Consider the following 26,536-nt stretch of genomic DNA (forward strand, 5'->3'; position numbering starts at 1 on the left):
GCCAAGATGCCCTCCCTCTCATGATCTGCCTGAGGTCATAGAATCAGCATTGCTGACAGATGGCCATCTAGCCTCTGCTTAAAAACCTCCAGAGAAGGAGAGCTTACCATCTCCCGAGGAAGCCTGTTCACTGAGGAATTGCTCTAACTGTTAGAAAGTTCTTCCTAATGTTTAGATGGAAACTCTTTTGATCTAATTTCAACCCAATGGTTCTGCTCTGACCTTCTGGGGCAAAGGAGTTTGACTGCAGGTTGGAATTTATACCACTCAGGTAATTTGAGGAGAATTTTTATTTGGCTCCCCATATCAGAGGACCTGTCAGTCTTACAACAACTCTGTATTATAGGCTTGTAGTATTATTATCTTATTACAAGATAAGAGATTGTGAGACAGTGGCCTGCCCAAGGCCACACTATTAAGTTCAGTTGACTTTTGAATGAGTACATGAACACATGAAGCTGCCTTATATTGAATCAGACCCTTGGTCCATTGAAGTAAGTACTGTCTACTCAGACTAGCAGTGGCTGTCCAGGGTCTCAGGCAGAAGTCTTCCACATCACCTACTGCCAGATCTTTTAACTGGAGATGCCTGAGATTGAACCTGGCACCTTTTGCATGCCTACCAGATGCTGTACCACTGATCCGCAGCCCCCCACCCCCGCCGGATGGTTGTGGCTTCAGCTCATAAGCACTTTCTCTTAAACAGAATGATAGTAGGCCGATATTTTATGTGAGGATGGGGACTTGTAGCACATGCTCGTATCTACTACACTACCACATTATTTCCCATCTCCTGTATATGAGTCTGCTTTTACTATGTAAAACCATGGCATTGGCCTTTTGTTCCACAAGGCTGCATGGTTGCCTCATGTTCAGTTTCCTTTCTGCTTAGGGCTGCCAGGGTCCCTCTTCGCCACCAGTGGGAGGTTTTTGGGGCAGAGCCTGAGGAGGGCAAGGTTTAGGGAGGGGAGGGACTTCAATGCCATAGAGTCCAATTGCCAAAGCAGCCATTTTCTCCAGTTGAACTGATCTCTATCAGCTGGAGAGCAGTTGTAATAGCAGGAGATCTCCAACTAGTACCTGGCGGTTGGCAACCCTATTTCTGCTTCTCAACCCTACTACTGCTTAGCTAGATATTTTTCATCACTAGGTTATGCATTTGATTCTTTGTTCCTAAATTTAACTTGTTAAACATAATTGAATTTCATTTACACGCACATACACACACAGCCCAGCTCTTTTATTTATTATAATCATTAATTAAACCTATTTGAGGAGGCAGCGCAGCTCACTGGTAGAGTATCAGCATTTCCTCTTTAAAAGGATAGGTAGTGGGTGGTGTAAAAGACCTTTACTGGGACAGCCTCTGCTAGTCAGAGTAGGCAGTGCTGACCTTGATAGACTTGTGGTATGATTCAGCGTACAATAAGTCAGTTTCAGGTTCAAACCTTTAGGAAAAGGAAACTCCAGCTTTAATTCAAAACTTTCACACAGTGAGCAAAGGGAAAAGGGAGAGGAACATAAATAAGAAAATGAGATCTCGGAATTATGGCAACATGTTTCTACTGGAAAAATTAGGTTTCATTCATTATATGAATTTGAGGAGAGATGGAAATTGTGACAGTCTAGCCGAGCAGGTACTATTCATTGGGAAGTACTTATGTACAAACTATGGAAATGAATGGTAGCTGTATGAGCAGTTTTGCCATTTCCATTTATGTCTGAGAGGCTTGCATGGATTGTACCTGAAGAGACCTGTCTTTATTTTGTTGGCACCAGCATAACTCCTAGTCATTTCAACGACACTTGCACTGAAGTACATCTTATTCCCCATGTTAACTGATGGCTGTGTAGGGATGCCATGTGGATTTTCTGCCTTGAGCATCAAAACATATTGAACTGACCATGCATTAGCCACATCTGGAGTCCCTACTCATGATATTTCCTTGGAGCCAGTGGGTTTGTGATCACCGGTGCTTGATTTTTTTAAAAAGAGCTTTTCAAAGGGCTCATTTCCCTATGCAGCAAGATGGTCACTCCCGTCAAATTACACTCTTCCCCTTTTTACTGTGTGAAGATATTACTGCAGATAGTCAACAATCACAGAAAGCTGTGGGAACAGACCCCTCCATATAATAGTGTCTATACTCACTCTTAGGCCTGTTTGCTTTCTAACCATTTGAGGTTTCCTGCCGTTCTATAAAAATAGTTTATTTTTAAGTTAAGGTAAAATAATATTTATGTAAAGCCTAGAAGAAAGCCTAGGCCTTGAAAGCAACATATCCACAAAGGAAATGTGGTCAATGTGGTTGCTGCTGTGCAACTCCGTTAGACTGTGCAGAGTTGCTTAGTGCTGACAGAAGCAACCAATAAACAGGGTAATCTGCTGAAGCTGGAGGGTAAGAGATTCCAAACAGATAAAAGGAAGTATTTCTTCATACAATGCATAGTTAAATTATGGAACTCCCTGCCCCAGGATGTGGTGATGGCTACCACCTTGGAAGGCTTTAAGAGGGGAGTGGACAAGTTCATGGAGAAGAGGGCTATTCATGGCTACTAGTAAAAATTGATAATAGTCATGATGGATACCTATTCTCTCCAGGATCAGAGAAGCATGCCTATTATATTAGGTGCTCCACAATGCATAGTTAAATTGTGGAACTCCCTGCCCCAGGATGGTGTGATGTCTGCCAACTTGGAAGGCTTTGAGAGGGGAGTGGACATGTTCATGGAGGAGAGGGGTATTCATGGCTACTAGTAAAAATGGATGCTAGTCATGAAGGATACCTGTTCTCTCCAGGATCAGAGGAGCATGCCTATTATATTAGGTGCTTTGGAACACAGGCAGGACAATGCTGCAGTTGTCTTGTCTGTGGGCTTCCTAGAAGCACCTGGTTGGCCACTGTGTGAACAGACTGCTGGACTTGATGGACCTTGGTCTGACCCAGCATGGCCTTTCTTATGTTCTTGCATGGGAAATATCCATGTGGGGCCTGGCTAAGTAGCATTTGAATGCAAACTCTATACAATTCTTGTTGATGTTTTCAGAAGTTCAAAATTCTGTATAAAATATTAACCAGTATGTTTGCTTAAATATATTTTTCTTAGATTTATGATTAATCATCATAAAGTAACATTGTGGAAGTATGGAGTTACTTAAGAGACAGGAACAGAAAGGCAACTTACTGCAGTGACACAGTGCTGTGGCACCACTAGGGAGCAATGGTTACAGCATTCCTTAAGTGGCAACCTCACTAGTCTGTCCTCACAAGTCTGGGGGAGCAGGATGGGAAGAGGCATATGCAGTAGTGGAAACCAATACCAGGCAGCTCAGTCAGGAAGGAACGCCTTATGAACTCACAGCTGTGGTCAATTAACAGCAAACCCATGGCAAGCAAGGAGGAGGCTGACCATTTCATTCCCTTTGTGTAACCGCCGCAGACCTCTTGACCATGCTGGTATACATACACCTGCAAGAAAATGGCTCATTTGAAGAATACATGTAGAAGGTCTCAGGAACACAACACTAAACTAGCAGACTAATCATTTAAGGAGGGGGCATGGCTCAGTGGTAGAGTGTCTGCTTTGCATGCAGAAGTTTCAGTCCCTGTGTGTGCGCGTGTTAAGTGCCGTCAAGTTGCTTCCGATTCATGGTGACCCTGTGAATGAAAGTCCTCCAAAATGTCCTATCTTTGACAGCCTTGCTCAGATCTTGCAAATTGAGGGCTGTGGCTTCCTTTATTGAGTCTGTCCATCTCTTGTTGGGTCTTCCTCTTTTCCTGCTGCCCTCAACTTTTCCTAGCATGACTGTCTTTTCCAGTGACTCTTGTCGTCTCATGATGTGACCAAAATACGATAGCCTCAGTTTAGTCATTTTCGCTTCTAGGGTCAGTTCAGGCTTGATTTGATCTATAACCCACTGATTTGTTTTTTTGGTGGTCCACAGGGTATCTGTAACACTCTCCTCCAACACCACATTTCAAAGGAATCTATTTTTTTCCTATCAGCTTTCTTCACTGTCCAGCTTTCACACCCATACATAGCAATAGGAAATGCGATGGCATGAATTAATCTAGTCTTGGTGGCCAGTGACACATCCTTACACTTCAAACTCTTTTCTAGCTCCTTCATGGCTGCCCTTCCTAGTCTCAATCTCCTTCTGATTTCTTGGCTGCAGTCTCCCTTTTGGTTGATGGTGGAGCCAAGGAATAGAAAGTCTTCAACAATTTCAATTTCCTCATTGTCATCCTTAAAGTTGTGTAATTCTCTTTTAGTCATTACTTTTGTTTTCTTGCTGTTCAGCTGTAGTCCTGCTTTGGCACTTTCTCTTTTAACTTTCAGCAGTAGTCGTTTCAAATCTTCGCTATTTTCTGCCAATAATGTAGTGTCATTGGCATATCTCAAATTATTAATGTTCCTCCCTCCAATTTTCACTCTACCTTCATCTAAATCTAATCCAGCTATCCTAATTATATGTTCTGCATATAGATTGAAGAGATAGGGATGTCAGTCCCTGACATCTCCCTAAAAGAGAGCCAGCGTGGTATAGTGGTTAAGAGCAATGGTTTGGAGCGGTAGACTTTGATCTGGAGAACCGGATTTGATTCCTCACTCCTCCGCATGAGCAGCAGAGGCTAATCTGGTGAACTGGGTTTGTTTCCCCACTCCTACAGATGAAGCCAGCTGGGTGACCTTGGGCAAGTCACAGGTCTGTTAGAGTTCTCTCAGCCCCACCTACCTCACAGGGTGTCTGTTGTGGGGAGGGGAAGGTGATTGTAAGCCAGTTTGAGTCTCCCCTAAGTGGTAGAGAAAGTCAGCATATAAAAATCAACTCTTCTTCTTCTTACCCACAGGTATTGTGGTAAGTCCCTGGAGAGTCACTGCCAGTGAGAGCAGACAAGCTAGTTGGACATGGCATAAGGCATTTTCACGTGCTCGCAGAAAGTGCTTTAGAGTGTTCAAAGTGCTTTATATATATTATTCCTTACAACAGTCCTGTAATGTAGGCAAGTAATATTATTCTGTACTGCAGATGGAGGCCAGGGCTGGGAGAGAGGAAAGCGGCTTACCTAGAGCCATCCAGTAATTTCATGGCTTACATGAAAGTTGAACCTGGGATGTGAGCTTGTAAAGATGTATGTGCGTGTAAAGTGCAGTCAAGTTGCAGTTGAATCGTGGTCTAAAATGATACTGATGAAACCATCTGCAGGGTAGTACAAAAAGCTTTAAAGATGGTACTTAAAAGCCTGGATAAAGAGAAATGTTTTGTCTTCATGTCTAAAGGAAAGGAATGTAGGTGCCAGGCCAGTCTCAAAGGACCATGTTAGCCGAATTGCTCCTTTATATGGGGAAATTAGCTGAGCAATCGGTAACTATGTATTTTTATAGCGATCTCGCACTCAACTATACCAGAATCCGTTTAATGAGACGTTTGAATAAAGACAGAGACTAGGAGTTCCAAATTAAACAGTGTTTATGTATTCAGGCATTCAAATGGTGCATCACAAGCATACAAGAAGCTAGTAAATTAAAGGCAGTAGTACAGGGAAATTTGCCAATTTGGCAGGATATCGTAGACCCAATATATTTACCTTATCTAGATGAGGTGTTGTCCAACTCACGCAGACTATAAACAGATTGAAAAGGAAGACCGAGATGGGGGTGGGGGTTCCCGTGGACTTGACCAGCAAGGCGGGAGGGAGCGTGGTAAGGCTGCGCAGACCAAACCAACAGAGTAACGGCAAAGGTGCCAGGAAAGACCTAAGGTGCTATGAATGGGCCAGGGGTATCCTAATTATACTGTTTTCTGGGGGCGGGAAGAGGGGGTTTGACCCCTCCCAGGTTCCCAGGTGGCGAAAAGGTGGACAAAAGGATTAAGCTGTGTCTACCGGGGCAGGGTAGTGAGAATTTGGAAATCTATTATAATTCCAATGGCTTTCACAACCCGAGATGGTCAAGAATCTTTCTGCTGATGGGATTTACATTCCGGAACAATAGGTGCGATCTGTGCAAATGTCCTGGGGTCTCTGCAGCTGGACAGGAGGGATGACTCATCTGGATATCAGGATTACTGCTAACGACTCATTGAGCAACGGAGGAAGTTGGGAGGGGGAGCAGCTCGCATTGGGTACGTGGCTGTCAGCTCTCTGCGAAATGGCTGCTTCTAAAACAGAGATGTACAGGAACATGGCTCCTCTCAGGTTCACAAGAGACAGCCCTTTGCATCTGGTTCCTAGTAGCTGGTTGCCCGGGCTGGCAAGAGCAGCTGTGTCAGTTTCAAATGAGTCGCGCCGCGACTGCCCAGTAGCGTTTGAGGCAGGCGTGCGGCTAGAAAGCAGTCTGTGCGCTTGCATACCGGGTTGCCAGGTCCAGTCCTGGAGATTTAGGCAGGCCCGTATGCTATCAATTCCCCTCCTTGCCGCCTGAAGACAACGTCTGAAATGGCGGCACACCTAACACGTGTTGATTGAAGTCTTGATTGGAGACACCGGGGTCGGGTTGCATTGGCCAATGGAGGTTTGGGAACCATTTGTCCTATACTAAAACCTTAGATTAAAAACGGGGCCGCCTAGTGAAGTTGGACAACCTCTCAAGAAGGGTGCATGGTTAAATTTGCAAGCATATTTCAGGGCGGGTGCATTTCATATATCAAAGCATCTGGTTCATCTTACAGTACAAAATAAAACATTGTTTTCTAAACTCAAGCTTACATTGCTAAACTATCAAACTGAAAACATATACATTGAGTCATAACAGCATACATGGGATACAAAGAAAAAACCTTAGGCAACACTGCCGGATGTAAAAAGGAAAAACTTTGTACCCTTTTTAAAGTTACAGATAGACAAAGATAGAAAGACATACCGCTGGTTTACAAGCATTCGTTTTAGGATCTGGAAAATCTCGTTCCCCTCCTAGTAGAAGGGTGAAGGTACACATAAACACAATGGTTTCCAGTTCGCTCCTCCCCATGGTAAAGAGAGGGGGGGGGAGTTAATTAAGAAAAAAAGATCTTCTTTGCCTCTTCCGTTGGCAATCGGCTGGGCTCGGCTATCTTCGTGCTTCTTCGGTAGCACTCTTCGGGGCCTCGCCTGTCTCGGGGGTTGGTATGGGATGGCCTGACTAAGGGGGCGTGGGGTGATTTACATACAGCCCTGCAAGGCATTCTGGTTAGATCTAGGGCCATGCTAGGGGCACAATAAGATTACTATACCATTTCACTCTGGCACCTCTGCCTGTCATCAAGGGGTCAAGTGGTCTGGGATCCTTCCTGCGCACTGGTTTTGTGCCCACTATATCCTTTTAGGGTTGATCTATTGTAGTGGATGCCCTCGCCTTCCATAGCCATCCATCAATCATGAAGACTCGCGCTTGCGCGGTCTTCACTATGGTACCTCTCGGGGGTGGCGCCTATCTGGCGGGTCACCAAAGGTGACCTTGCTGGCTTACACTCGCGCCATTCTGGTTTCGGGCCGGATGATCCCGCCGGGCGAACCGTCGAGGCTCTGACTAATGAAGCGATTCCATTTGGTCAGGCTGGAATCGCTTCCTCGGGAAGGGCCTCAATACTCTTGGTAAAAGACAGATCAGACAAAATATACACACAACACACGCATTAAAACATATATGCATAACTAGAGCCTTAGGGTTGGAGGGGCGGTCGTATGCAAATGGCGGGCATACTGGCATGTTGGGTAGGGGCACCTGTGGGGGCCCCTAGCGCGACTACACACCGGGTGCTCCGTTTGGAGACCTGTAGGGGCATGTGCGGGGGATTAGGTCTGTCTTTGACCTTCCTAGCATGGGCTTTTTGCAATTTTGAGTCGGTCGCCATGCTAGGTGCGTCTACAGCTGTCGTGGACCCGGAGGACTTTCTAGCCCCTGCTCTTTACCGAGCCGGCCTAGTGCTGGCCGTGGGCTGGTGGTCCAAAACCGGCCCGACAATAACTGGCAGTGGCTTCCAAGGCATAGGCCAGATCAGACAGTTCCATTCCCGCGAGTACCATAGTGAAACTGCCATCAAATTCCTGACTGTTCCCAGTCAATTTTTCCAAAGGGGCAAGCCGAAAAGGGGTAGCCCCGCCTATGAAGGTCAAAGAACAGCCTTAACAGATGGGGGAAAGAGCCCGGATGCGGTCCTATCGGCAAAGGCCGGCCTTTCTCGGATTTCTCCGTAAGGGAAAGGTGTCAATCATTCCTAGTCTCGCGGCCTTTCGAGCTGCGGACCTTCGCTTTACTGATATCACGTTGGAGGCGATTTTGGGGGAGGAGAGGCATTTTGCATAAAGCGCAGGGTATTATGGTACACAATACATTTACACATTTCCTAATAAAACCTTTGCAATAACATTTCTATATCCAGGTGTCTGTAAGGCCTTTCCTGGTTTCCTATTCTCATACATATGAGAAAAATACTAGATGAGAGGTTTAGCTGGACACAGTTTGCAGAAGGTAACCGGGGCTAGGGGACCAAGTTAGACCGAGGCGCAATCCATTAGCTCTAAGCTAATTTTCCCTGGTGGCATGTCCCCACACCCACCAGTAAATGCGGTCCTTTACCACTAGGCCCAGGTGGGCCTTCTGGTTTGCACGCGGATCATTCTGGTTTTGGATAGTCAGCCCACCGAGCGGGCTAACTATGTAACCAGGACCTTGAGGTCTCTTCCTAACAGGGCGATTCTACGGGAGCCGGAATCGCCTTCTCGGGGGGAGACCTCTCCTATACTGGTAAAAGATAGAATTCCAACTAAACAAAGCAGCATATACAACAACATTTCCTATACTTGACTTGGTACGCTCCAAGGGGAGGGGGCGAGGGGACTTCATGCTAAAACTGCGCAGACTCGGTCTGCACCAAAGGGTCCGGCTTATGCAAATTTTTGAGTCCAGGGGCTTGATGGGTAACTGACTGCTCCTGGTGTTCAGACAGGTATTCAGCCTAGGTGCTGTCCGTTAAAGAGACAGCGGCAGATTTTTGACACAGAGAAGGGTGCTGGCTTTTCAGGGGAATGTTTGTTTTTCGGTGGGAGGGGGCCCCTGTGATTTTAAGGCGGGTGTCTTTAGGAGACCATGCGGTGGCAGTGGAGGCCTTCCTGCATTGGTGGGTGGGCCGTCCAAAACCAGGATGGCCCGAGTGTTTGCACACCCCACCGTTGTAAGGTTCTATTGGTTTTCCCCAGGGTTTTTCTTCTGCTCCAGCAATTGGTGTGTCTCTCCTTCAACAGCCTGAAATCGGTAGTTGCACGGAGGTTCCCGCCTTTACGGTGGGTGTGATGACACGCCACTAGCGGAGCCAATTTTAGAGAAAAACCTTTTCAATTTTTGTGCCCGGGGTTTGGCCAATAACAACCCCACTCTAAATGTTAAAGAATAGATCTTGCATTGATGGAAGGGGGAGTGTTCCGTCCTTTTCACTTATGGGTGCTTTGCGATGCTGGGGGTTCTTTCTTTGGGGGGGGCTGTCTCACCTTCCCTGGTGAGGACTAAACTTCATAACATTCACATGATGCAAACAACAATATGACATTCATCTAGGTGTGCGCGCACAGCATGCTTTGATCTTGGCAGACCTCCGGAGGTGGGGAGGCCTCTGCACTTAGCACTAGGCATTACAATCATTCATATTTACACCTTTGCAAAATTAAAACCTTTAAAACTTAATTCATCACCTTTTCCATTTGAGTGGCATATCTGTGTCACACACTTTTACTTGCCACAATAATAATAATAAAATTGCTAGACGAGCCAGAGAGAGAGAGAAGAGAGAGAGAGAGAGAGGGGGGGGGGAGTGGAGAAATGGAGGGTTCCATCTCCTCCCCTCCTCCCTTTCTTTTACAGCGGCTTATATGCTAGTTGGGTGGTGCGATTGACAATCTCCAGCTTGCTGAGCTGCCGTTTCACCCAGCACCCAAGAAAAAGAATCAGCACAGTTAAGCAGGCTTGTGTTACCAGGATCTGATGCTTAATTGGCTGCACCTTTCAGTGGTTTAGGCTGGAGGAACTACTTTGTTCTGATGGTTAGATCACAATAGTATAAAACATATGGGGGAGTTCATAGACTTAAACATACAGGACATCATGGCTCCAAGGGGCTGGCCCTTGCAGCCTGTATTGTACATATTGAAGAATACACATATGAAAATCACCCCTCTCCCTCTTTGGCGAGAGCCCCTGAAGCAGCAGCGGCTGGATCAGTTGTCAGATATCTTCTTTGGGGATGTTCGGGTCTGACCAGGAGGTTGGCAAAGGGGAGCCCTGGATATAAATATCAGTGCGGGGTCCCACTTGAACCAGTTACCTTAGTGCATAGATACTAGGGTTGCACAGACTTGAATGCAACCCTGGCTATACTGGAGGGTGATGCACTTATTTTTAAAGCAGAAATCCAGTTTCTAATTATGCCCTGTCAGCAAGGAAAGATTTCTTAGTTGTTCCCTTCCCTGTGCATTCTCGCAAGCCCATTGTTGACTACCCTCCCTCCTTTGGCGACCTTTGGGGCACCTTGCCAGCAGGCTGGCTTGCAGCAGGATTGTTGCTGACCAGGAGTCTCCTGCCTGGAGGTGGCATAGAGGAACAAAGGAGCATACAGCAGGGAGTTCCAGCAGTAGTTGCAGGTGCCCGGGAGTAGAGGCTTGCATACTTAACAATATTACTTAGACACATTGATGGCTTGGGGGGGTGCTTTGCATTTGCATTGCACTTTAAGGCAAGGCAAACAATCAAACAAAAACACTGAGGCGGAGAGAGCTGAATGCAGTCAGCTCTTCTGGTAGAAGGGTCCTTGCAGGGAGAAATCTAGCAAAAAAAGGCTAGCAGGCATGTATATAACTAGCATTGATTGCTGAGAGCAGAGTTGCAAGGCTAAAATAGAGCATTAAGACTTTTTGTTCCTCTTCCCCTTGTTTCCCAAGGGGAGGGAGTACCTGGTTGTTTATTAAGTTCTTACAAAGCAGGCAGGTATTCATATGATAGAGACAAGTGGCGTTTGAGCAAGTTAGATCAGGGAGCAGCCTTATGCAGGCTGCCATTAATAATCAAAGACAGTACACATTGTAGTATGCATAAAGCATTGAGGTTTCTTAAAGGAGAGAAAGTTGAACACTGTAAACAGAACAAAATTGGTTGGGGGACGTTACTCTTCTTCCCGGTTCTCCTGGTTGGTTGGCATGGGTCAGAATACCATGTTAATGAATACCATGCAATGTGTATCACAAGATCACAAGAGGGGAAGGAAGAGACCCTTCCAGTGGCGGTTTGCTTCTCCACCCCCCTTCATAACCCAGATAGCCTTGTTAGCATGCCAGGGAATGAAGGAGCTAGGTTGAAACAAACAAAAATCAGGACTTTTTCAAGATTTTCAAAAATAAATTCAAAAGAAAATGAACCCAGCTTAAAATCTGATATTTCTCTCTTCAAAAAAAGGTCCAAATTCAAAACTTCAAATCAACTTCAAATCGAGTAAAAACTCCACTCGACTTCAACATTAAAAAAAATTGATTATATTTCTTTCCTTTAAAGAGTTCCAAATTCAAAAATAACAGTGCTTCAAAGATAAAAGTAGATTGGATATCTTCTCCCCCCCCTCCTTTCCTCTGAATACATGAGGAGGAAAGGATTGTTTCCATGCGGTGCACCCCATGCCAGAAGGCTGTGTGGCACCACTGGGCATATGCAGAGTGCACTTTGGAAGCCGGGGTGGGTTCCAGTTTGTCTAAAGAGCGAGGGGAGGGAGAGCAATGGGGCTTTCCCTGTTCCTAATGAGATTTTGGTGAGTCTTGATACTCAGGGGTTATCCACACAAAAATCAAATTCCAAACTGTTTACCAAATTAAAGCAAAAATCCATCTTTTAAAAATAGAGCACCTGGGTTTTCACAAGGTTCTTACAGAGCTTAAGTTGCAAGCAAGCATGAGAGCTTCCTCCTGAGGAAGGATCAAGGGTGAGAACTAAAGGGTTACCAAAAGGGACTGTATCTCTGTGCACGTGCAGAGTGCACGATGTACATTGAGCTGCATTAATGGGATCTGCCATGACAGGCAAGAACCAAAATGTGCAACTAGAATGAGAGCTTGGGGGTTGCTTCAGGGGGCTAGAGAGCCCAGGTTGCTGTTTTCCTGAAACAACCCTAACATTTTGGAGAAACAAAAAGATAAAAATGGGGGGGGGGAATCCTATTGCTTGGATTACAGATTATTACCATGTTGGATGAATTCATTCAGCTGCTGCATCACTTAGGGTTGCAGCCCCAACTTATTTTTAGTCACCACTCTTGAGACCATCTTATTCATGTACACTTCAAAACTCTTCACTGACCTTCTTATAACAATACAATCCTTTTTGGCCGCTGCTTATGGGCTGCAGTCCCAAAGCATTAGCCATACCATTCTTTTATCTTTTATATTCTAAACACCTTCTTTCCTCACACCATGTCAACATACTTTCACCTTCATGTTTCTCCAACACAGTAATAATAGCTATAAAACCGAATGAAGAGGGGCTGGGAGCTGTGGGGGGAGGTTGTGGGGGGGGAGGGGCAGAGCACACGGGGCTCTCCCCTTCATTATTCACTTTTCACATATTTACACAGACAGCATCGAGGTTGACAAATATACTATTATGTAAGACTTTTACTGCGCAGTAAAATTAACTTTATATTTATTCTACGAGCACATGGAAATAATTTCCTCTTACTTTCCCAGGTACCTTGGGAAAGCATTCATACAGACACACATGCTAGTTTCACTTGCAAACATACAGGCACTTGGGGAGCGTGCTCCCTTGCATATTTCCATTTGGTGCCCCATGCCAATTTTGCGCAAACCGCATTGTACTTTTGGGGAACCAAGGCAGATGTTTCTGTGAGATTGGCCAGATCTTCACAAAAGCATGTACCCTAAATATCGATTTATCATATTTACCACACACACAACTCTATTTCCTGTAGGAGAAAAACATGTTATATCATTATCCTTTTCCTGTGCCAGATAGACTTCTCTGACCCAGGGAGGCTTTATTACAACTGCACATCATGGCTACTTTTTACACATATTCAGCATTACATTAGAAAGACCAGGAGATAAAGAGTCCTCCCTGAGGAGGCTTGCTTTCCTTTATTAACCTGCGGAGAAAGGGTTAAACTTGGGCTGGTGCTGGTGCCCTTCTATTCCCTACAGAGGGAGCAAAAATGATTTACTTTACCATTCCCTTAGGATGGGGAGGCAGCATTTTCTTTGAACATGGTCTGGACTTCTTAATTCTTACTCAAAATATAGGGGGGGGGGGAACATTCACACATGCATTCACTCACACAAGGGGGAGAAAAGGAGGGATACTCAAGAAGCTTGGAATATCCCAGGTTAGTTCCAGCGGGCTGCTTGGAACAGCATTTTCCTTTAGCATGAAATTCAATGGTGTCTGATCGTACTTTCAAAGCTACTTGAGCTCAGCCTCGCATTCTGGTGTTCCTGGGGCTGTAGGTCAGTTAGTAACTTTGCAGCGAGCTCTTCTCAGTTGGGGAAGAGGCTGCTGGTTCCCTTTGTCAATTGAGGGAATGGTGATCCTCTGCTGTCCGGTCTTTTTTTTTTGGGGGGGGGGGGCAGACAGTAAGGTTTTTAATAATTTTGTCTTGGGTCAGAAGCTTCTGCTGGAGAGACTGAATTTTGGCTCCTGAATGGTCTAGTTCCTGTTGCAGCGAGGTGATCCTGCTTAGAGCAGCAATCAGCACTCCTTTTACCTGATTTAATTCTTTTTGTGTTTCGAGGAGAGCATGAGATAACTCATTCCTCTCTTTTTCTAGTTCATTTTCTACTGATTTTAGTTTTTCATTTTCTTGTGTGCTGGTTCCTGATTTTTCACACATTTCCTGGTACTTAGGTTGAGAGGTTTCACAGCGCTTACTAAAAGCACCAGTTGCCCGGGATCTAACTGGGTTGCTGTTGCCGATACTGCACCCCAAAAGACCACCACGGGACCCACCCAATTTTGGCAGCCATTTCTTTAATTTGTTGTGGCTGGGGTCACTGTTCGATTTCTCTGCCATGGTAAACTATAGCTCAGGGAAGGGCAGGATCACTCTGGCTGATCCGTGTAAGGCAAAAAACAATGCTTCTCAGTGGAGAAAAGGAGGGGGGGTTTGAGCCTGAATTGATCTCTTTGGATTAAAATGCCCCCTGTGGGTTTTGCAGGATGGCGGGGGATTTGGCAACAAGTTGCCCTTTTTATTTTCACCGCAAAGGAAGTGGGTTTGAGTCAATCAGGGCTCCTTGGATTTTCTAAATCGCTGGCTGTGGGTTAGCAGCTCAGCACGGAAGGAGGGTTCAAGGATTCAAACTGAGCTACACTTTAACTTAGAGAGAGAGCAGGCGCTGCCACCGCCTTTTCTCCTTACGCTGGGGGTGATTTTGCTGGGACTTGGCTCTAATATTCCCTTTTAAGGAGGGTGAGCCTGCCTTAATAGGGGAGATGTTACCTTGCAGATCCTCTAAGGAGAACCTGCTTTTTTTCTTTTTCCAATGTGGTCATGGTAGACCTTGCACTAACTTTCTGGCAGATATCCTAAGGGAAACTGCTGGTTTCAAAACTGGGAAACGCTCCTGGCTGTCCCTCTAAGGAAGGAGAGCGCGTTTCTGTGCTTACGGGAGAAGGTTCCGGCTCGCTTCCCAAGGGAAACGGGCTCCTCTCAGCACATTTGATTGGTGCTTGCGGGAGACGGTTCAGGCTCGCTCCTAAGGGAGACGGGCTCGTCTCAGCACATGGGGACAACCTTTATCAGAGGAATGTCCTTCAGTCGCGGTAGCGCTCCTGGCACTCTCCTAAGGGACGGGTGCACGCTCCACTCGGGAACCCTTCTGTCGTGGGAACGCTCTTGGCAAACTCCTAAGGGACGGATGCACGTTCCACTTGGGGACCCTGTATTAGTGGCAACGCTCCTGGCACGCTCCTAAGGGACTGGTGCGCGTTCCACTTGGGGATACTCCTGGCAGAACTCCTAAGGGAAAACTGCGTATCCCAGCCTAGCGGGAGTGGCCACTCCTCCGTCCTAGGTCTTTCTGGGTGATTTCAACCCTATGCTGGGGCGCTTCTACTCGCCCAATAACCTCACTCCGCGTCCGGGGTGAGTGAAATAATATTCAGCAGGCAACGCCTGGTAAGGGTGACTTGAGAGGGGAGAGGAGAGATCGTTTCCTCTCGGGGGATTTCTCAAGGAGGGGGGGGAATATTATATTGGCCTACGTGTAGGTGCAGATGTCTACGTGCAACCTTACTCTGCAACACCCAACCCAGACAGCCGTTCAAATGGGGAGTCTCCGAAGAGAGGTGGTTCCCAGGGCAAAGCCTTTCAGTCTCCTTGCTTTGCTGAGAAGATAGCTCAGCTGGCGGCTAGACTTAGGGCTGAAAGAATGAAGGGGGGAGAAGCCAACCCACAAGATAGCGCTCACTAGAGCCACACACTCAGGCACACACACACTGTCGTTTTACGTGACAATTGATTTTTTGTGAAAAACTGGTCAAAATTCAAAGCGTCTCAAAAACTTTTTCCTACGTCAACACGCTAAATACACACGTGCCGACTCGCATGTATTCAGACGTGCAGGAGTGCCCGCATTCCTCCACCAGTAATCTGTTAGCCGAATTGCTCCTTTATATGGGGAAATTAGCTGAGCAATCGGTAACTATGTATTTTTATAGCGATCTCGCACTCAACTATACCAGAATCCGTTTAATGAGACGTTTGAATAAAGACAGAGACTAGGAGTTCCAAATTAAACAGTGTTTATGTATTCAGGCATTCAAATGGTGCATCACAAGCATACAAGAAGCTAGTAAATTAAAGGCAGTAGTACAGGGAAATTTGCCAATTTGGCAGGATATCGTAGACCCAATATATTTACCTTATCTAGATGAGGTGTTGTCCAACTCACGCAGACTATAAACAGATTGAAAAGGAAGACCGAGATGGGGGTGGGGGTTCCCGTGGACTTGACCAGCAAGGCGGGAGGGAGCGTGGTAAGGCTGCGCAGACCAAACCAACAGAGTAACGGCAAAGGTGCCAGGAAAGACCTAAGGTGCTATGAATGGGCCAGGGGTATCCTAATTATACTGTTTTCTGGGGGCGGGAAGAGGGGGTTTGACCCCTCCCAGGTTCCCAGGTGGCGAAAAGGTGGACAAAAGGATTAAGCTGTGTCTACCGGGGCAGGGTAGTGAGAATTTGGAAATCTATTATAATTCCAATGGCTTTCACAACCCGAGATGGTCAAGAATCTTTCTGCTGATGGGATTTACATTCCGGAACAATAGGTGCGATCTGTGCAAATGTCCTGGGGTCTCTGCAGCTGGACAGGAGGGATGACTCATCTGGATATCAGGATTACTGCTAACGACTCATTGAGCAACGGAGGAAGTTGGGAGGGGGAGCAGCTCGCATTGGGTACGTGGCTGTCAGCTCTCTGCGAAATGGCTGCTTCTAAAACAGAGATGTACAGGAACATGGCTCCTCTCAGGTTCACAAGAGACAGCCCTTTGCATCTGGTTCCTAGTAGCTGGTTGCCCGGGCTGGCAAGAGCAGCTGTGTCAGTTTCAAATGAGTCGCGCCGCGACTGCCCAGTAGCGTTTGAGGCAGGCGTGCGGCTAGAAAGCAGTCTGTGCGCTTGCATACCGGGTTGCCAGGTCCAGTCCTGGAGATTTAGGCAGGCCCGTATGCTATCAACCACCACCCCAAAAGCGCCCACCTTTCCTCTACAAGCAGGGTCACGGAAAGCAGGGCTTGAAAAGAAGATCTTGACTGGCAGTCTAAACAATATATGTGGGTGCTGTCTTTGAAGTACCCTGGCACAAATCACATGACAGGAATGTCACTTGGATGTGATAGAGGATGGATCACCATTGCCCAATCATACTTTTCAAGCATGGACCGTAGCTGGTATATCAGCCAAAGATGACTAAAGGTGCTATGTGCCATGGAGGAGACCTGAGCCTGAAACCATAAGCCAAGATTCAGCAATACCCCCAAGCTATGAATGAGCTCCTTCAGGAAAAGTGCAACTTCCTCCAAGACAGACTGCCTTGAGTGGCTCTGTCATTAAATGATAGTACCTTAGTTGTCTGGACAGAGCTTCAGTTTATTGTCCCTCGTCCATCCCATTACCTTCTTGAGGCACCCTTTCAGGACTGCTAAAGTCACACTCTGATGTTGATAAATAGAACTGGGTGTTATCTGCAAATTGGTGGGACCTTACTCCGTGTCCCCAGAAGATATGTTATCATACCAATACATGAATTATGGATTTGTTTTAAAGCCCTTTAACAGCAGGAGGAAATGGTGGGTGGTGGGTGGGACAAGGAAAATGGTGCTGATGTGGGTGGGACCTGAAAAAAGGCAGACCTTCCCATCCATAGCACACAGACATGCTTTGATTGTGACCTTCCAAAAAGATCATACTAAACAAGGTTTGAGAAAGATTTCAACAAAGCAAGGCAAAACACAGAAAGTGGATGATAGGGGACAACATGTACATGCTCCATTCAGAAGCAGCCTCAATCACAGATCTTCTAGCATCTCAACTGGCTTAACTCTAGATTTTAATATCACAGCTCTGTCCAATCTTCTTTTCCTTGGTGACTCTTACAGGCACGGAGAGTAAACCTTGTGTTTAGCCAGGAGGAAGTGGGTGGTGCAACGAAGAAGAGGAAGGTCAGTGAGCCAGTCAGTTTAATTCCTGCAGCTCACAGATTATGACTGTCATGGATGGGGTTGCCTTGACTGTAATGAATTAGTAGGTATTCTTCCCGTTTGCAGTCTTCAGAATTTTTAACTGCCTTTACTAACTTAGCATACAGAGTAAATATTTGTTTTTTCTCTGATTCCTTCTGTTTTTCTGTTTTAAACTGTGTGACAAATAGATAAAACAATGAAATGTATCGCCAAATGCTACAGCCACCCTGATGATATAACTGAGCTAAAAAATTAATCTTCACAAATATTCTGCACTGAGGCCTGTTAACTGCTTTTTTAATATTGGTTTGCCAATATGCAAGTTGAGTATGGGAAGCAGTGAAGTAGCTAAATGTATTATTGTTTAAAGCCGGACTGGTTCCCCCACCCCCAAATCCACAGGCCTTTAGCAGACCCTCAAAAGGTTGCTTGTTGTCAAAGAGGTGCAAAAAAAAACGTCTCCTGACTATCCAAACTGCCAAAGTCCAAACCATCCCACCTAAGCAGGCAGAGTGTGTCCAATACCTAGATGCTACTACCCATTAAACACCACCATTTATTTAACTAAACATTTTCTAGCCTTCATTGCCCATAAAGGAAGAACCTGTGTCAAAGGTAGGCAGCCTTTTTGGCCAAAATACTAAAAAAAAAAACCCTACTGCCTTTTGGCTTTCTCCATGGTTTACGGTGGCTTACAATACGTAACTTAAAAGATCCAAGTAACAACAAAACTGTGGGCAAAAACGCACGGTCGCTTTATCCTCCTTTAATCCCTGTTTTAGCCAGGATCGAACGCACATTAGGCGAAACGCATGCATTGAATCCTGGCTGAAACAGGGATTAAAGGAGGATAAAGTGACCATTCGTTTTCACCCTATGACTCACTCCCAACATAACAAAATGCCTGCAATGTGTACTTTATTAAAAGCTCTAGTGAATAAAATAACATTACAGTGCCTCCTAAATGTTTCTAAGGATGGCACCCACATTATCTCCTTGGGGAGGCCCATTCCATAAAGTGGGGACAACAGCAGAGAAAGCCTGAGCCCTAGCCAATTCCAGGTGGGCTACCTTTAGTAAGTAAACACCCAGAATATAGCAAGCCAAAAACCGTAGCTGGTGCGTGAGAATGTACCAAGAGAGACGGTCCTTTAGATATGAGTGTCCGAGACCATGAAAGGCTTTAAAGGTCATAACCAGAACCCTGATTTGAACTCAAAAATAAACTGGTAGCTAATTAAACGGTTTTAAAATAAGCAGGATTTATTCACAGTTGTCAGCACCTAACAGCTTTTGGGCTGCTACATTCTGGACCACCTCCAATTTCTGGGTTATATTCAAGGACAACCCAAAGTAGAGCATGTTATAGCAGCCAAAATGCAGATTAGTGCTGAAGCCCCCAAGGCCTACTCTGCCATGAAGCTCAGCGGCAATGCAGTCCTAAACAGGGGGCCAGTCCCTCCCTCTCAACTTATTCTACTTCATAGGGCTGTTTGGAGGATGAAATTGGAGAAGAGAACCATGTACGCCATCCTGAGCTCTCTGGAGAAACTGGTGAAATAAAAATGTAATAGCTGGGATAGACGAGTGTGTTCAAAGGAAAGAACGTGGACATACAAAGTGTAATTAACCTGTACTTCAGATGTAATTAACATTAAAAAGCATGCTTCCCTTCCCCTCTTTTTTAGCTGGTCCCTTAATTATAAGGATTACAACAGCCCCTAACTAATTCCTGAATATTAAAAAGAAACAGGGTTACTGTTTCCTTTCAGACAAAGTTCAAGCAACTGTAACATGCAACCTGATGAAACAGTGAGTAACACAGAGGATCACATAACATCCTCCCTTTGATCTCTTACCAAGGTACAAATTACAGTGGGTGTCAGTAGGCATACCTGTTGGAAATAGTCTGTGGTGCAAGGGTTTTTTCAGGAAACTGGTGAGCAAGGGAAAGTCTTTTGTGGTCCCCTGTCCCGTCCTCACAAACACAGGTCTTTCCTGCTATGCTGCATGGAAATCCCACACCTGCGCATAGAGACGTTTCAAAATTCCCTAAACAAGTAGGTATCGTTTATCAAGAAACAGCACCAACTCAGTGAGACTTTGCTGGGAAAACCACCACAAGAGTTTAGAAAGGTTTCAAGCCACTTCCTTCCACAACAAATTTCAAGTTGTGATAAGAAAACATAACCAAGGAAGTTAGTGTCGACTATGACTGTACTGTTCGTCACTAAAGCATCTTTAGTGATATGAACTGTTTGTCAGGCATATCAGTGTTGTTCACTCTTTTCACATCCTGCCATCCTGACTCAAGGAATGTTATACTTACTGAACCGCAGCCAAGGTTGCAAGGGCTGTTATGCCTACCACTCTCTGTTTGAAGTTGCTCTCTCTCAGGGCTGTTATGCCTACCACTCTGTGTTTGAAGTTCTGGGAACCTACTTTGTTTTCAATATGTAATCTCTCACCCTTCCTGTGCATCTATATTACCAAGTTTCAGCAAAGACAGCCCCATAGCTGTCACCCTTTCCTTTATGCTCTGTTATTCTATTTGACCAGTAAAGACCAGCTTCTTTGGACCTAATTGTCTATGTCGTGGTTTCTGGTTCATTTGGACCAAGGGCTTACATTGTGACAGCTATCTCCCACCTATCTACTTTCCTCCGTCAGGCTGGAGCCCAGGAGGGTTCGCCTGCCACTCGGATGGGAGCGAGGAGAGCGCTCTCCGAGTGATCCCACAGGGGCCGGTGCCCCGTGCGATTCGTCTCAAACCAGCTGGTTGTGATCCCCGGACTACGGGTGTCTGGACCAACCCTGGAAGGTGACGACCCCAATCTCTTTCGGGACATAGTAGCTGAGCTGAGCAGGACTAGCACGGAAGTTGGTCGCCTTAATGGATTACTACAGTCCCAATGGCGTTCTCTAGTGACTTTTCCTTGGATGTCTGACACTGAGGATACTAACACCTGTTTAGACCTCCAAGTCCTTGATCGGTTGGTAGATGATGCCCAACTAGCAGCGGAGGATTTACAAATACTAACCGGTTTGTTGGATAAACTTATTACTCGTGAAACTCACTCAACAGGAGCCATGGCGGGAGCCACACCGGCAGGTTTTTCTTTGGTACCGAATGCAGCCGACTGTCAGGCAGAGGCGAAACGGATCGCTATCCAAACAGCGCTTCTATTTGTGGATCTCACCAAGGATACTACGGTAGCCACTCTATCACAATTGTTGTCCCCAACGTTCGGGGCTAATGCACCTGCGCTCGCGGTCCAGATTCAACCGCTGTTGGGGGGGGGGGAGTCCGAACCGCTCCTCGCCCTCTTGGAGAAGGAACTTTTACCGCTTGTGACTGCTGATGTTGCCTTGAAAATCGAGGCCGCTCAAACGCTCGCGAACAGAGAAGCAGTGGCGGCGGCGGAGGCGGCGGCCAAAGCTCAAGCCGCACGGGACAGGGAACAACAGTTGGCTACGGAACGAGCACGGGCGAGTGTGCGCCCCAAGGATCCCGGTCAAATCGGCCCTTCGTGGGGACCAACGTTTTCCCCGACTTTTGCCCCGTCCCGCACCACCCAATGCGCACGGCGCCTCGCAGAACGACTTCGGGGATCCGACAATTCTGACGAGGAGGACTTGTATGGAGACAGCTCCCACTGGGCCACGGGCTTCTGGGCCAGCCGAGCGCACCGTACAGGGGGATCTGAGGACGAGGTGCACTTGTTGCGAGCGCAGAACCGAGAATTATATGATCGTGTAGACCGTCTCCAAGAACAAATGGAACGTTTGCTCCAAGAAAACGAACGTTTACAGCGGGCGCAGGTAACTCCGGCGCAGCCCATCCTCCCTGGGCCCGCCGCACCAGTTCACCCACCAGTTCAGCCGGTGGTACCCGCTCAACCACCAGCTAACCTCCCCGTTCAACCACTGGTCCCCGGAGCGCCAGTTGCCCCAGCTCCCGGGGCACCCATACAACCGGGACAACCCATACCCGGTCCATGGAAACAACCCCGATTGAAAATGACCTATGACGGCTCGCTCGAGACTCTACCCTGTTTCCTACATCAAGTGGACAGTTATATGCGGGAACAAGGGCACTTCTTTCCCACAGAGGATAGCCGAGTCCGTTTTGTAGCTTCTCTATTGACGGGGAAAGCAGCTGACTGGATGGTCCTCCAATTTGACACTCGGTCTCGGTCTATCCGCTCCCTCAACAATTTCATGACTGCCTGCGGAGACGGTTTGAAGACCCCTTTATGGGAGAACAAGCCAAGGCAGAACTTCTACAACTCAGGCAGGGCTCTTCTCCAGTCCGAGAATTTGCAGATGAATTCCAGAGACTAGCCAGTAGAATAGTAGACTGGCCGGAAGCCACCCTAATCCACTACTTCAGGGAAGCCTTACACCCTGACATTTTGAACTGGTCATATATGCGAGGCGATCCCAACACCCTCGAAGATTGGATTTTACTGGCGGAAGAAGTTGAAAGCCACCGGCGTTTCATATCCCTGGTCCGGCAACGACACAAGGATAAGAGCGCCCAAAAAGCCCCATCAAGAGCGCCGCTCCCCAGCCTGCGGAAACCAACGCGACCACCTCAGGATCGCGAAACGAGGTTCCAGAGGGGGGCTTGCCTCGTGTGCGGGGAATTGGGCCACTTTGCAGCGACTTGCCCTCAACGACCGGAGACCACCCGCCCCAGCGTGCCACTCCGAGCTCGAGGAAGACCTCAACGCAGAGGTACTGCGGCCACCTGCAGCGCAGCGCCGGGACGACCCACACCCTTTGCACTTCACGTTGAGGAATCGGCTAACCTTTCTGCACCAAGCGACCCCGCAGGGTCTCGGATTATAAGTGCCCCAATGGGGGACAACTCTCCTTCTTCTGACGAGGATCAATGGAATACTCCAGCTCTAAACCTGGAAACCCCTTTTGATCTGTCAAAAAACGGATTCGGTCTGTGGTGAGTGGAGCGTCTCCACAGACCCCTGCAGAATCTCCTGCTAAACCCAAAGCTCCCGTCAAGGTGAGTGAAGTGGAAACCACTGTTTATGTGGACGCAGTATTACAACACTATAAAGGGGGACCCCAACTGCCTGTCAAGGCACTTATTGACTCTGGCTGCGGTCGCACTTTAATTAGTGAAGCCACATTTGCAGCTCTCAAAGTCAAGTCCGAGGCGCTACCCGCTCCCGTCCAATTTGCCCAAATGGATGGAAGCCGTTTTAAGGGGGGACCAGTCGATCATCGCACACAGGGAGTAGCGATGGGCATAGGTTCCCATTGGGAACAAATAGACTTTACCATAGCCCCCATTCGGTTCGAAGTTGTCCTAGGGATTAATTGGCTTAAAGGCCACAGTCCTTATATAGACTGGGAAACGGATACTATTTCCTTTACCAATCCTATGTGCGAACAGCACCGATAAGGAGTCGCAGTAACGTCTCCACCCACTCCGGCTTTAACCTCCGATGCCGCATCGCCACCGCCTTTGCCCGAGGCATACAGAGACTTTGCAGATGTCTTTGATGTCAAAGAATGTGACGCCTTGCCCCCCCACCGTGCCACTGACTGTGCAATTGAGGTGGTAAAAGATTGCACACTGACTAAGAGCAAGATTTACCCCATGAGCATTTCCGAACGCACTGTGTTACGTGACTTTTTGGACAAAAAACTTGCTCGAGGGTTCATTCGGTCATCGAACGCTTCCAACTCAGCCCCAGCGTTCTTTGTCCGGAAAAAGGAGGGTGACCTGCATTTATGCATTGACTTCCGAAAGCTTAATGCAGTTACCCAAGCCAACGCCTACCCCATACCGTTGATTTCAGATATTATGGGGCAATTACAGGAGGGTCGCGTTTTCTCCAAATTGGACTTAGTGGAAGCTTATTATCGCGTCCGTATCCGCGAGGGAGACGAGCCCCTCACCGCCTTCTCTAGCTGTTTTGGAATGTATGAATTTCTTGTGATGCCTTTCGGATTGAAAGGGGCCCCCGGGGGTCTTCATGCAACTCATTAACGAAATCCTCCATGATTTGCTGTACGCGGCATGGTAGTTTATTTGGATGATATTCTTATTTATTCAAAAACCATGGAGGAACATGTTGCTCTGGTCAGAGAAGCTTTACAACAACTACGTAACCACCAGCTCTATGCAAAACTGTCAAAATGCGAATTTCACCAAGAGCAGATAACGTTCTTGGGATACATAATCTCTCGTCGTGGCCTTAACATGGACCCCGCTAAAGTCCAATCGGTACTTGACTGAACTCCACCCTCCACCCGCAAGCAAGTGCAGCAATTTCTGGGCTTTGCTAATTTCTACCGCGGTTTCATTCCCAACTTCGCTCAAGTAGCGCTGCCAATCACTGACCTCCTGAAAACAAAAGGTAAAGGGGTTTCTGCAACGTTGCCCTCTGCCAAAATACTGTGGACTGATCAATGCCAATCCGCCTTTGTAGCCCTCAAACGGCTTTTCACTTCTGAACCGGTCCTGCAGCACCCAGATCCGAACCAAATGTTTATTATACAGGTTGATGCATCCGACGTAGCCATGGGGGGGGGCCCTACTCCAGAGAGGACCGGACGGCCTCCTGCATCCTTGTGCCTACTTCTCGAAGAAGTTTGCACATTCCCAACTAAACTGGCCCATTTGGGAAAAGGAAGCAGCAGCCGTCCACCATGCCCTTACACTGTGGAGGCAATTCCTGGAGGGATCCGGGATCCCCTTTGAAGTTTGGACCGATCACAAGAATCTAGCTGCCCTCACTGGGACCCATAAATTATCCGCGAAACAACAGCGTTGGGCAGACTTCTTTGCTCAATTCCATTTTGTTCTCAAACATGTGCCCGGGAAACAGAATGTGCTTGCAGATGCCCTATCCCGGTTGCCTCAATACCCAATAAAACGTGATCGACCGACAGACTCTTTATTTACCCCGGCCCAAAGGGAAGCCCTACCCCTGCTAGCCGTGCAAACCCGAGCCCAAACCCGGCACCGGCAGGAAAACCATACCGTAGCCGACAAGGGGTCCAGTCCAGACCAGCAGGCTCCCTCGCCTGCCCCCCTTGCGCCACCTGTTTCCAGCGCTCCTCAGCAGCCTCTCCCTCCACCTCCACCAACTCCTGATTCACCCTCTTCTATGAAAGGAGAGGGGGTGACCATCTCCAATACCTTCCTGGACTCCCTTCGGACTCAGTGCCTAGCCGAACGCACTGCCCAAACCTTGCCCCACGGTGTACTTGAGAAAGGGGGTTGTTGGTACAAAGACTCAAAACTATACATGCCTAAAAGACTTCAACAAGAAGTTCTACAGTTAGCCCATGGAGCTAAAACTGCAGGACACTTTGGGTTTCTGAAAACTCTCCACTTGTTGGGCAGACAATTTTGGTGGGGGGGAATGCGTTCTGATGTGGACTCCTTTATTCACAGCTGCCCCATCTGTGCCACAGTCAAACGATCTCAAGGCAAAACCCCAGGACTACTGCAACCACTGGAGATTCCCAGCAAACCCTGGGAAGTGATTGCCATGGATTTCATGACGGATCTCCCCCTTAGTGGGGGGAAAACTGTACTTTGGGTTGTTACTGACTTATTTTCCAAACAGGTGCATCTGGTTCCGTGTGCGGGTATTCCCTCCGCCCCCAAGTTGGCCCGCCTCTTCATGTCACATGTGGTCCGGTTACACTCGTATCCGCGCAAGATAATTTGCGACCGCTGAAGTAGTTTTGTGGCAAAATTCTGGAAGGCGTTCCTTAAACTGGTGGGGGTGGAACAAGGGTTATCAAGTGCTTACCATCCCCAAACGGATGGACAAACCGAACGTGTTAATGCTGTGTTGGAATGTTATTTACGTTGTTATGTCGGTGAATTAGTGTACCTTTCCACTAAAAACCTACGGTCCACCCGACCTTGCCATAAGCTCAGTACCAAGTACATTGGACCCTATCCCATTGCCCGGATCATCAATCCTGTCACTGTGGAGCTGACCCTCCCCAAAACCCTGAGACGTATCCACCCTGTTTTCCACGTCAGCCTCCTTAAACCTCATGTCGCCTCCTCAGACTGGCATCCGGAGCCACCTCCTGAGCAGCCCGTGATGGTGGGGGGGGAGGAGCATTTCGAAGTGTCAGAGATCCTAGATTCACGTATACGGCATGGATCCTTGCAGTATCTAATTCGATGGAAGCACTTCCCCCAGCCTACGATGAATGGGTGCGGGCCCAGGATGTCTCCGCCCCGCACTTAGTAACCACCTTCCACACCGCCTACCCGGATAGGCCGTCCCCCTCGCGAGGTGGGAGGGGGCCTTAAGGGGGGCAGAATGTCAGGCATATCAGTGTTGTTCACTCTTTTCACATCCTGCCATCCTGACTCAAGGAATGTTATACTTACTGAACCGCAGCCAAGGTTGCAAGGGCTGTTATGCCTACCACTCTCTGTTTGAAGTTGCTCTCTCTCAGGGCTGTTATGCCTACCACTCTGTGTTTGAAGTTCTGGGAACCTACTTTGTTTTCAATATGTAATCTCTCACCCTTCCTGTGCATCTATATTACCAAGTTTCAGCAAAGACAGCCCCATAGCTGTCACCCTTTCCTTCATGCTCTGCTATTCTATTTGACCAGTAAAGACCAGCTTCTTTGGACCTAATTGTCTATGTCGTGGTTTCTAGTTCATTTGGACCAAGGGCTTACACTGTTATTCAACCCGGCCAACAGCTTCCTACCCACCCCGTCAGACCACTACTGAGTCTTCCAGATTCAGAAATGGATCCTATAAGCAAAAAAACCCAAAAACCTTTTATTATACTTCTAGTAAGAGATTTA

The 26,536-nt window shown here is 47.3% G+C and overlaps 1 protein-coding gene across 1 annotated transcript in view; it reads left to right on the plus strand.

Moving 5' to 3' along the window:
* The window catches only part of HORMAD2 (HORMA domain containing 2), a 70,174-nt gene that overhangs the window by 34,246 nt on the left and 9,392 nt on the right, over positions 1 to 26,536 (plus strand). Inside the window, exons 10-11 of the mRNA XM_056859051.1 lie at positions 21,092 to 21,532; positions 22,376 to 22,450. Coding sequence (XP_056715029.1) covers positions 21,092 to 21,532; positions 22,376 to 22,450 — 516 coding nt within the window. The remainder of the gene's footprint in view (positions 1 to 21,091; positions 21,533 to 22,375; positions 22,451 to 26,536) is intronic.

Source organism: Euleptes europaea, chromosome 13, assembly GCF_029931775.1.
Source record: "Euleptes europaea isolate rEulEur1 chromosome 13, rEulEur1.hap1, whole genome shotgun sequence".
NCBI classification, from domain to species: Eukaryota; Metazoa; Chordata; class Lepidosauria; order Squamata; family Sphaerodactylidae; genus Euleptes; species Euleptes europaea.